Source organism: Diabrotica virgifera, chromosome 3, assembly GCF_917563875.1.
Source record: "Diabrotica virgifera virgifera chromosome 3, PGI_DIABVI_V3a".
Lineage (NCBI taxonomy): Eukaryota > Metazoa > Arthropoda > Insecta > Coleoptera > Chrysomelidae > Diabrotica > Diabrotica virgifera.
The window spans coordinates 65991099-66003930 of NC_065445.1; the positions used below are offsets into that span (position 1 = coordinate 65991099).

Genomic DNA, 12832 nt, shown 5'->3' on the forward strand with positions numbered 1-12832 from the left:
GTGCCTACGTTCCTTCTGATGAAGCTCCAATAAGAGCAGAAAATCGCGGTTAAAGGAACTGGACTGCACTCCGTATTCTAATTAAAAAGTAAGATTGGTTTGCCTTCGCATTGCAACCGAATAAAAATGGTACACATTTTTATTTTATTTTTCGTATTACTCCGTAGAGTAACCAGGTGCATTTTTCAGTTGGAACCTTGCCGGCTGCAGACGGGGGATGTGAATTGCAAGGTGTAGAATTCCTTCCCTTTCGTCTTCACTGCAGCATCCATATAACTTGCAAATTATAGAAGTCTTGGAGGTATTACCATGAAAATGTACCAATAAGTTTTCAATTTAAAAATCTTTTAGTGATTTTTAATATTTTTCAATATTATTAATTTACTATTAGGATTGAAAACTTGCTTCGTCTTTCAATTTCCAGATGGCGCTTGCCACCTATTATCATCACTTTGGTTGCGATGTGTGGGAAAACCTCTCGATGCAATTTAGTTGGAGTATGGAGAACAGTGCCTACGTTCCTTCTGATGAAGCTCCAATAAGAGCAGAAAATCGCAGTTAAAGGAACTGGACTGCACTCCGTATTCTAATTAAAAAGTAAGATTGGATTGCCTTCGCATTGCAACCGAATAAAAATGGTACACATTTTTATTTTATTTTTCGTATTACTCCGTAGAGTAACCAGGTGCATTTTTCAGTTGGAACTTTGCCGGCTGCAGACGGGGGATGTGAATTGCAAGGTGTAGAATTCCTTCCCTTTCGTCTTCACTGCAGCATCCATATGACTTGCAAATTATAGAAGTCTTGGAGGTGTTACCATGAAAATGTACCAATAAGTTTTCAATTTAAAAATCTTTTAGTGATTTTTAATATTTTTCAATATTATTAATTTACTATTAGGACTGAAAACTTGCTTCGTCTTTCAATTGCCAGATGGCGCTTGTCACCTATTATCATCACTTTGGTTGCGATGTGTGGGAAAACCTCTCGATGCAATTTAGTTGGAGTATGGAGAACAGTGCCTACGTTCCTTCTGATGAAGCTCCAATAAGAGCAGAAAATCGCGGTTAAAGGAACTGGACTGCACTCCGTATTCTAATTAAAAAGTAAGATTGGTTTTCCTTCGCATTGCAACCGAATAAAAATGGTACACATTTTTATTTTATTTTTTTATTATTCACTTTTTGATGGGGGCCCGATCTTTACTTCTTACCGGGGCCCGCTCACCCCTCTCGGCGGCCCTGGTAGAAGCATAACTTTTATACAATTTCCAGTTTTTTGCTCGTTACTTAAAATATAGGCTGTCCTAATCAGTCAGTTGATGAATGTTAGATTTAGATGCCAAAACATAAATACGAAATTCGTTTTAATACATTAAAATAATTAAAATATTTTAATCGTGCTTCTGTCAAACATTTTATAAATAAACGATGTCTCATATATTAAATATTTTTGGCGGCATGTCCGCCAAAACAAACAGTTAAAAATTAACCGCGAATGACATACGGTGTTTTTCACTAATTTTGTTTACAGAATTTTATGCTCTTTACGGTTCTGAGAACACAGCGTTACGGTTTTTGTTTTAGTAATAAATAATACTCGCATTTTCTCTAGATCTTCTCTGACTACATCTTTCCACTTTTTTCTAGGCCGTCCTACAGACCTTCATCTGGCCTTTCCCAAAACACATCGTTTATAAGGCGATTGACATTACTGCGTATCACATGCCCTGCCCATCTGAGTCTATTGACCTTTATATTATATCTGAGTAGATTTTCCTTTCTGAAGAAAGTCTCTAACTCGTTATTTTATCTGCGCCTCCATTCGTTTGTCTCGCTGTCTCTGTAAAGACTATAATATATCATTCGAACGATTTTACGTTTCCACACCAGCAATTTATTTACTTTTTTTTTGTTAGTGTCCATGTTTCGCTTCCATACACGACTGCTGGTTGTATTATTGTCTTATTTTTCTGGATTTTTGCACCTCATGAGAGAAATTTTGACTTCATTAGATGTTTCATTACATTTCATTACAATACTTTACATAATCAAAGAAAATGATCGGAAGCTATCAATGTCTGGTCCGATTGTTTTAGTAATTGTATGTTGACCAATAATGATTCTTGGTCAACATAAAACTACTAAGACAATCGGACATTGTTAGCTTATGATCATTTTCTTTGATTATGTAAAGTAATGTCCAAATCAGTGGCTCAGAGAGGCCACTCTGGCCCTCATGGCCTCATGATGACAGGAAGTGTATATTGATTGAAAACTCTTGTTTTTAGGTAGGTACTGAGGGTATTTTCTCTTCTTTAGAATATAAGACAGTTTTCCGAATGATGCTCAGGCCAATCTTATTCTTCTATTTATTTCTTCTATCTGATTTTTTTTTATTTAATTTAGTGATTTGTCCTAGATATATAGAGTGCGCCAAACCTCTGGTTTTCTTTGATTACGGCTTAATTATGGGATATACAAAAAAATGTTTTTAACAAAATTAATGTATATTGAAACCGTCTATAATTTAAAATTATTTTTGATTATATAGGGTGAGTCAGAACGACGGTACGAACCAAAGTTGTGTTTTTTTAAATAGAACACCCTATATTTTAAATAATTTTTAAATATATTCTTTAAAAATATTAAGAATTTGTATAAGGTATTATAGGCCTAAAGTTAACAATTTTCGAAATATTTACACTTTTATTGAGAAAAATGGTAATATTCAAAGGGCTGTGAATTAGGCTTTCAAGGTAATAACAATTTATAGTCCTGTCGCCAGGGGGGGTACAACGGCCTCGTTAATTCAGATGGACTTACCCAAATTTTTTTTATGTATTTTGACCCGTAGAACACGAATTTTTTGGGTAACAGTTGATCCGGATGTCGATAAGATTGTTATAGACCAAGAACTTGAGGAATCAAATAACAGCGATTTTTGGCAAAACAAAACAATATTTTGTATTTTTTGGGTCATTTTAAGCAAAAAATATTTCTACAAGTTTTTTAGTAGGATGCACAGTTTTCGAGATAAACGCGGTTGAACTTTCAAAAAATCGAAAAACTGCAATTTTTAAACCCGAATAACTTTTGATTAAAAAATAAAATAGCAATTCTGCTTAGCGCCTTTGAAAGTTCAAGTCAAATTATGTCGGTTTTGATTATTTGCATTGCTAAAAATTTATTGTGTTATTGCTAAACAAAGCTACAAACAACTAGTGCGTGAGTGATGTTTCTATGATTTCTCATTTAAAATCGAACGAGTAGGTAGAATAGGTACTAGTGCAATCAAGACTATTTCTACGTTACATGCGTTAAAACGCATGTAAAAGCACGGGAAACCCTACGTGTTTATAGCTTTGTTAAACAATAAAAAAATAAATTTTTACCAATGCAAATAATCAAAACCGATATAATTTGACTTAAACTTTCAAATGCGGTAAGCAGACTTGCTATTTTATTTTTTAATCAAAAGTTATTCGGGTTCAAAAATTGCAATTTTTCGATTTTTTTAAAGTTCAACCGCGTTTATCTCGAAAACTGTGCATCCTACGAAAAAACTTGTAGAAATATTTTTTACTTAAAATGGCCCAAAAAATACAAAATATTGTTTTGTTTTGCCAAAAATCGCTGTTATTTGATTCCTCAAGTTCTTGGTCTATAACAATCTTATCGACATCCGGATCAACTGTTACCCAAAAAATTCGTGTTCTACGGGTCAAAATACATAAAAAAAACTTGAGTAAGTCCATCTGAATTAACGAGGCCGTTGTACCCCCCCTGGCGACAGGACTATTAAATGAGATGCCAAATTTTTTTTAGTATAGTGTTATTTTAAAATAAATTAACATATTTGACATATAGCCATAGAGTATACAGTGTGATCACTATTTGCAAATACAAAATTTTCTCATTTTTTTTAAATGGGACACCCTGTATATAAGCATTGCTTTTTGTAGTAAATATTACAACCTTTTTTTTTGGTAAGGTTGTATGCACATAGCATGTTTCGTTTTGTAGATATTTAAAAAATACTATAGATTTTACGTTTTTGCCGATTTTTTATTAAAAAATTTTTTTGCAAAAAAAATAATTATAATCTAGTTTTAAAAACATACATTAAAATATCAAATATGAAAATAAAACGTAATTAAAGATTAAAATAAATCGCATACTAGTATGTACAATTCAATTGAATTTAATAACTTAAAATTATTTTACAAAAAATATTTTACCATACTAATGAATGCATAAATTAGTTACTAAATTAAATAAACAACCTTTGATATCTATCCTAGAAATTTCTCTGCCACAGAAACTTTCCTGTACCAAATTAATTGTTAGTTAGTATAGTTAGTATATTGTATTTACGAGTAAGATCAGTTAAACTTTTAATTTACCTACCTCTTAAATTTACTTACATCTTGAGAACATAATTATAAAGTATGCTTTGAAACAAATGAATGTTAAATGTATCAACCAAATTATTTATTAATATAAATAATATTAACTGGTGTCACAAAAGCTGGTAATACTTTTGTAGTTGAAATTTTTTAACAATTTTTTATATTTTAAATTTCAATTTTTCAACCGAACAATTGGTGGATATGACATTTGTTTTGGACGAAACCATTAGAAATTATTACCAGCTTTTGTCACACAACTACATATTATGTAGAAACTATTTACTTCATAATATACTTCTATAACGTTTATTTGTTTCAAAGCATACTTTATACGTTCTCAAGATGAAGGTAAATTAAAAAGTTAAAAATTGATATACAATTTAACTAACAAAATTGGGTACAATAAAGTTACTAGGGTAGAAAAATTTCTAGGGTAGATATCAAATTTGGTTGTTTATTTAATTTAGTAACTAATTTATGCATTCATTAGTATGGTAAAATATTTTTTGTAAAATAATTTTAAGTTATTAAATTCAATTGAATTGTACTAGTATACGATTTATTTTAATCTTTAATTACGTTTTTATTTTCATATTTGATATTTTAATGTATGTTTCTAAAACCAGATTATAATTATTTTTTTTGCAAAAAAATTTTTTAATAAAAAATCCGCAGAAACCTAACATCTATAGTTTTTTTTTAAATATCTACAAAACGAAACATGCTAGGTGCATACAACTTCATACCAAAAGAAAGGTTGTAATATTTACTACAAAAGGCAATACTCATATATAGGATGTCCCATTAAAAAAAATGAGAAAATTTTATATTTGCAAATAGTGATCACACTGCATATCCTATGGCTATATGTCAAATATGTTAATTTATTTAAAAATAACAGTATACTAAAAAAAATTTTGGCATATCATTTAAATTTTTATTACATTGAAAGCCTAATTCACGGCCCTTTGAATATTACCATTTTTCTCAATAAAAGTGTATATATTTCGAAAATTGTTGACTTTAGGCCTATAATACCTTATATAAATTCTTAATATTTTAAAAAAATATATTTAAAAATATTTAATATATAGGGTGTTCCATTTAAATAAACAAAACTTTGGTTCGTACCGTCGTTCGGACTCACCCTGTATAATCGAAAATAATTTTAAATTATAGACGGCTTCGATATACATTAATTTTGTTAAAAACATTTTTTTGTATATCCCATAATTTAACCGTAATCAAAGAAAACCAGAGGTTTGGCGCACCCTGTATATACTCTTTTACTTGTTCTGTTCTTGTTTCTTCTTCTTGTGGAGCTTTCTCCTTTAGTGGAGGTTAGCGACTACACTGGCAAATCTGTCTCTGTCCAATGCGGCTCTAAACAAAGATGTTGAATCGAGGCCGGTCCAGTCTCTGATATTTCTAAGCCATGAAATCTGGCACCTATCGGGACCATATTTTCCTTCAATCTTACCCTGGATGATCAGTTGCGCGAGGCGGTATTTTTTGTTTCTCATTATGTGTCCCAGGTAGCTAACTTTTCTGACTTTCACACACTTTCTGACTTTTCTGACAGAACACCTTCGTTGATGGTGTGGGTTGTCCAAGGTATTTTCAAGATTCTTCTATAAAGCCAGAGTTCAAAGGCTTCTAAGTTGTTCATCAGTGTTATGTTAAGTGTCCAAGCCTCCGTTCCATACAAAAATATTGACCACACATAGCAATGCACAAAACGACATCTAAGGCTGATATTGATATTGATGCTACTGTTACAAAATAAGCTTTTCATTTTGATAAACCCTTGTCGGGCTACTTCTATTCTCGCTCTTACTTCTTGTTTATAATCAAGTTGATTGTTGAACCAGCAACCAAGATATTTGTATTGCTTTACTTATTCAAGTTGTTGGTGGTTCACATAATATTGGAAGGGGTAAATTTTTGTTCCTTGATATTTTCATAACTTTGGTTTTCGCAGTATTAATCTTCATCCCCATTTTTTCACAACTCTCATTAACCCTATTTAGCAGCATCTGAAGACTATGGTCCGAATCAGTCATTAATATCGTGTCATTTGCATAGCAGATGTTATTTATTTTATGCCCGTTTATCCTGATTCCTTCTGAAGAGTGCGATAAAGCGTTCGCAAATATTACCTCAGAGTAGACGTTAAATTTTCACATTACCTCAGAGTAGACGATTACTTTCTGATTCCAATAAATAGCTTCTATAATTTTAGAATCTCTTTTGTCGACTCCGATGTCGTTTAATCTCTCTATCAAGGTCGTGTGCTGCACCCGGTCGAACACTTTTTCAAAATCTATAAAACAGGCTCTCTATTTTTGTTTATGCAACTGTAATTATTAGTTCTTCTTCTAGATTGGCCATGGTATTTGTTTTACTGCAATTCATCATCAGTTTTATCTTTGTCGATTGTCGATTCTCTATCTGGGGGTTTTATCATTTTGTGTATTCTTTACTTTTTCCTGTTATTAATATAATATCATCAATTCATCAGCATATCGTAAATGATTCAGATATTGTCCACTTTTTTAATATCCCAGCCGTCCCTATGTAGTTGTTTTAACACATCTTCTAGCGCTTGGTTAAATAGCTTGGGTGAAATGATATCTCCCTGTCTTACTCCTCGGTTTATTTTAATAGGCTTCGTTTGTTTCATTTGCTTAATAGTTGTTATTGCCTTGTTATACGGAGTGAGTCACCTCTAACGGGACGGAAGATTACAGCGAAATGGTAAAAGATTTGAAAAAAATTTTAAATTAGTAGTTTGTAAGTTGATAAAATCTACATTTTAAAATTATTTTGAAATATACAGGGTGTCCCAATAATTGGCGGCGTATCAAAGTTATATTTTTTCTTATAGAACACCCTGTATTTTATTCCATTTTTTAATTGTCCGCAAAAAATAAGGTATAGTTTCATAAGGCTTCCCTATACCTATGTACAGAGTGTTCTGAGTTATGGTGACTTTTCTTAAAATGTAAAGTTTTAAAAGAAGGCTTATTCTCAAGTTATTTAAGAAATTATGAAAAAAATACTTTTAAAAATACTTTTGAAATTATTACACAATTATTTACAGGGTGTTTATCATTTACAGTTTCATTATTCGATTATTCAATGTGTTATATGATGCTTATTTTAAATAGAACACCATGTATATTAATACACCGTTATACTAAACGGAGTCACCTCTTTCGAATGGTATATGGATGTCCTATAATAGTTTTTGCGTAATTTACAATTATTTAAATTCTTAATCTGTAAATCGAGTTTAAAACAAAAGATGTATCTCATTGTATGTCACCGTCATTTTATGACAGTACGGTCTGGTAATTCGTGTATGATATTCAAATTTGATTAATCAAAAATATAAACATTCGTGTATGATATTCAAATTTAATTGTTCCTAAAAATGAATAATCACGTTATCTACGAAAGAGTAGACATGGTACTTTGCATTAGGGAGTGTTTGCAAAATTGTATCTTACCTTCTTAAGTTTACGCTCAAAAGTATCCTGATAGAAGACACCCAAAAAAGGACGTTTTTGAGAGATTTCAATAGATTCCGTGCTACTGGTAATGTTGTATACGGAAAGTTAAATAAAAATAAACCAGTTATTTGTGATGACGTCAAGGAGCTTGATGTCCTGCTTTCTGTTACGGAAAACCCAAATAGGTACTAGTAAAGAAAAAATTTCGAGGAAAAGATGAAAAAGATGGAAGAAAAAATGAATTGTAAATCAGTCAAACGACTGTTAGAATACTTAAGTGAAACCACTTCTTCTTCTTCTTTACGTGCCATCTCCGCGATGAAGGTTGGCAATCATCATTGCTGTTCTCACTTTCGACACTACAGCCCGAAAGAGTTCAGTTGAGCTGCATCCAAACCATTCTCTGAGATTTCTCAGCCAGGATATTTTTCCCCTACCTATGCTGCGCCTTCCTTGAATATTTCCCTGCATAATTAATTTTAGGAGTTCATATCTGTCACCACGTGTTATATGATCCAAGTATTGAAGTTTTCTTATTTTGATGGAATCCAGTATCTCCCTGCTGTTCTGTATTCTCCTTAGTACTTCCTCATTGATTATTCTGTCTGTCCAGGAGATTCTCAGCATTCTTCGATACGTTTACATCTCAAATGCTTCCAATCTATTGAGGCATTGTTTATTGAGAGTCCATGTCTCCACATCATACAAAAAAACAGAAAATCTTTAGAATCTCTTTTGTCGACTCCGATGTCGTTTAATCTCTCTATCAAGGTCGTGTGCTGCACCCGGTCGAACACTTTTTCAAAATCTATAAAACAGGCTCTCTATTTTTGTTTATGCAACTGTAATTATTAGTTCTTCTTCTAGATTGGCCATGGTATTTGTTTTACTGCAATTCATCATCAGTTTTATCTTTGTCGATTGTCGATTCTCTATCTGGGGGTTTTATCATTTTGTGTATTCTTTACTTTTTCCTGTTATTAATATAATATCATCAATTCATCAGCATATCGTAAATGATTCAGATATTGTCCACTTTTTTAATATCCCAGCCGTCCCTATGTAGTTGTTTTAACACATCTTCTAGCGCTTGGTTAAATAGCTTGGGTGAAATGATATCTCCCTGTCTTACTCCTCGGTTTATTTTAATAGGCTTCGTTTGTTTCATTTGCTTAATAGTTGTTATTGCCTTGTTATACGGAGTGAGTCACCTCTAACGGGACGGAAGATTACAGCGAAATGGTAAAAGATTTGAAAAAAATTTTAAATTAGTAGTTTGTAAGTTGATAAAATCTACATTTTAAAATTATTTTGAAATATACAGGGTGTCCCAATAATTGGCGGCGTATCAAAGTTATATTTTTTCTTATAGAACACCCTGTATTTTATTCCATTTTTTAATTGTCCGCAAAAAATAAGGTATAGTTTCATAAGGCTTCCCTATACCTATGTACAGAGTGTTCTGAGTTATGGTGACTTTTCTTAAAATGTAAAGTTTTAAAAGAAGGCTTATTCTCAAGTTATTTAAGAAATTATGAAAAAAATACTTTTAAAAATACTTTTGAAATTATTACACAATTATTTACAGGGTGTTTATCATTTACAGTTTCATTATTCGATTATTCAATGTGTTATATGATGCTTATTTTAAATAGAACACCATGTATATTAATACACCGTTATACTAAACGGAGTCACCTCTTTCGAATGGTATATGGATGTCCTATAATAGTTTTTGCGTAATTTACAATTATTTAAATTCTTAATCTGTAAATCGAGTTTAAAACAAAAGATGTATCTCATTGTATGTCACCGTCATTTTATGACAGTACGGTCTGGTAATTCGTGTATGATATTCAAATTTGATTAATCAAAAATATAAACATTCGTGTATGATATTCAAATTTAATTGTTCCTAAAAATGAATAATCACGTTATCTACGAAAGAGTAGACATGGTACTTTGCATTAGGGAGTGTTTGCAAAATTGTATCTTACCTTCTTAAGTTTACGCTCAAAAGTATCCTGATAGAAGACACCCAAAAAAGGACGTTTTTGAGAGATTTCAATAGATTCCGTGCTACTGGTAATGTTGTATACGGAAAGTTAAATAAAAATAAACCAGTTATTTGTGATGACGTCAAGGAGCTTGATGTCCTGCTTTCTGTTACGGAAAACCCAAATAGGTACTAGTAAAGAAAAAATTTCGAGGAAAAGATGAAAAAGATGGAAGAAAAAATGAATTGTAAATCAGTCAAACGACTGTTAGAATACTTAAGTGAAACCACTTCTTCTTCTTCTTTACGTGCCATCTCCGCGATGAAGGTTGGCAATCATCATTGCTGTTCTCACTTTCGACACTACAGCCCGAAAGAGTTCAGTTGAGCTGCATCCAAACCATTCTCTGAGATTTCTCAGCCAGGATATTTTTCCCCTACCTATGCTGCGCCTTCCTTGAATATTTCCCTGCATAATTAATTTTAGGAGTTCATATCTGTCACCACGTGTTATATGATCCAAGTATTGAAGTTTTCTTATTTTGATGGAATCCAGTATCTCCCTGCTGTTCTGTATTCTCCTTAGTACTTCCTCATTGATTATTCTGTCTGTCCAGGAGATTCTCAGCATTCTTCGATACGTTTACATCTCAAATGCTTCCAATCTATTGAGGCATTGTTTATTGAGAGTCCATGTCTCCACATCATACAAAAAAACAGAAAATACATAACATTTTAGTACTCGTTTTCTAAGATCTAGGCTGAGGTCTCTACTACACAATATTTGTTTCATATTAGTGAATGCACTTCTAGCCTTTTCTATTCTAATTCGGATTTCTTTGGTATAATCGTTTGTTTCACTAATGTTCGTCCCTAAATAGTTATAATTCTGAACTCGTTCTATCGTCTTATTATTTACGTGTAGATTGATGTTTCTATTATCTACTATTATCCGTATAAAACTCAACTACACCAGTATTAGACCAATCAGGACTATGATAAATATTTAACTTATCGTTTATGGACTTTTAGACTTTATAGAAGATCCTGATATTTTTTAATGTATTGTATACAGACCAATATACCTACTTTTCATAATAATGGTCTAGTAAATAGACATAATTTCCATTTCATTATGATACAGTAAACAAACATTTATTTCGTACAGGTTAAAAATCGAGAGTGACTATAAATATTATTTTTAAAATCAATAATTTACCATTTAAGAAAATTGTAAATTACACAAAAACTATGGCTCCTAGTTATAGACCATCCCTATACCATTCGAAAGAGGAACCTGTGCTTAGTACAATAATTCATTAATATACATGGTGTTTTATTTAAAATAAGCATCACATGACACATTAAATAATCCAATAATGAAACTGTAAATTTTGAACACCCTGTAAATAAATGTGTAATAATCAATCATAGAATACATTAATTATAAAATAATTACCAGACCGTACTGTCATAAGGTAACAATGTCATACAATGTCATTAATTAACTACATCTTTTGTTTTAAAATCGATTTACAGATTAAGAATTTAAATAATTGTAAATTACGCAAAAACTATGAGACCTAGGTATAGGACATCCATATACCATTCGAAAGAGGTAAAATTGTTTAGTATAATTATTTATTCATATACATGGTGTTCTATTTAAAATAAGAATCATATTATGACACATTAAATAATCCAATAATGAAGCTGTAAATTTTGGACACCCTGTAAATAAATGTGTAATAATTAATCATGAAATACATTCAACCAATATCCAAATATTTAAATGTAGAAGTAATTTTTTTATAAATTCTTAAATAACTTGAGAATAAGCCTTCTTTTAAAACTTTACATTTTAATAAAAGTCAACATAACTCAGAACACTCTGTACATAGGTATAGGGAAGCCTTATGAAACTATACCTTATTTTTTGCTGCGGACAATTAAAAAATGCAATAAAATATAGGGTGTTCCATAAGAAAAAATATAACTTTAACTACGCCGCCATTTATTCAAAATAATTTTAAAATGTAGATTTTATCAACTTACAAACTACTAATTTAAAAAAATTTTCAAATCTTTTACCATTTCGCTGTAATATTCCGTCCCGTTAGTGGCGACTCACCCTGTATATACTTGTAATTAAGTCGGTAGGGAATTCCTTACTGCCCATTGTTTCACACTATCAAATACCCTTTCAAAGTCTGTAAATTCCATGTATGTCGTGATATGATATTCGTTAGTTTTTCGAATAATATCTTCATCGTTAAAAGGTGGTCACTTGTACCGAAGCTCTTTCTAAATCTTTAATAAATTTGATAAAATTACTATTTCTAAATTATATTAATATTATATGTTGTGAATGCTTTAAATGTAGACATAACTTTGCAATATTATTCTAGTATTATTCTGTTCCAGCAAATAAACCTCAGTTAAGTAAGCAATTTCCAAACGTTTCGTCCGAAAGCGATCTTCAGAGGTACAGAACAGCACATGGTAGCGACAGAAAGAGCCCTAGCCTGTCCAACCCCACCGAGTCCCTGAAGCAAAAGGTTTGTCCTCAAGTACGTTCAAGTTTGTACTAACTTTATGTAGTACTAACATAAAAATAGATATGCAATGCAGTTAGTGACTTTTTTATTTTTCTCTTTTTACCAAAAGAAACGGCTCTAATTATGTTAAATGAAACCAGTTGTGTCGCAAATTCCTCGACAGAATGCAGTAGCACCTGGTTACTCATCTTAAAAGAGGAAATCAATAGAAAGAAAATACAGTGGAACCTCGTTAACTCGGATTAATCGGGACCGCGGCCGATTAGGGTTATCGAAAATCCGGGTTAGCCTGGGAAAATGGTAAAAATTAATAAAATACGGTATACTTACAGGTAAACTCCGTTATAATTGA

At 31.6% G+C, this 12832-nt stretch overlaps 1 protein-coding gene across 8 annotated transcripts in view; it reads left to right on the forward strand.

The window, feature by feature from the left end:
* The window catches only part of LOC126881865 (potassium voltage-gated channel subfamily H member 6), a 1259880-nt gene that overhangs the window by 463712 nt on the left and 783336 nt on the right, over nucleotides 1-12832 (forward strand). For 6 of the 8 annotated variants that reach the window (XM_050646514.1, XM_050646508.1, XM_050646507.1 and 3 more), the window contains one exon: nucleotides 12347-12492. In XM_050646514.1, coding sequence (XP_050502471.1) covers nucleotides 12347-12492 — 146 coding nt within the window. The remainder of the gene's footprint in view (nucleotides 1-12346; nucleotides 12493-12832) is intronic. The other 2 variants (XM_050646509.1, XM_050646513.1) reach the window with 1 other exon arrangement.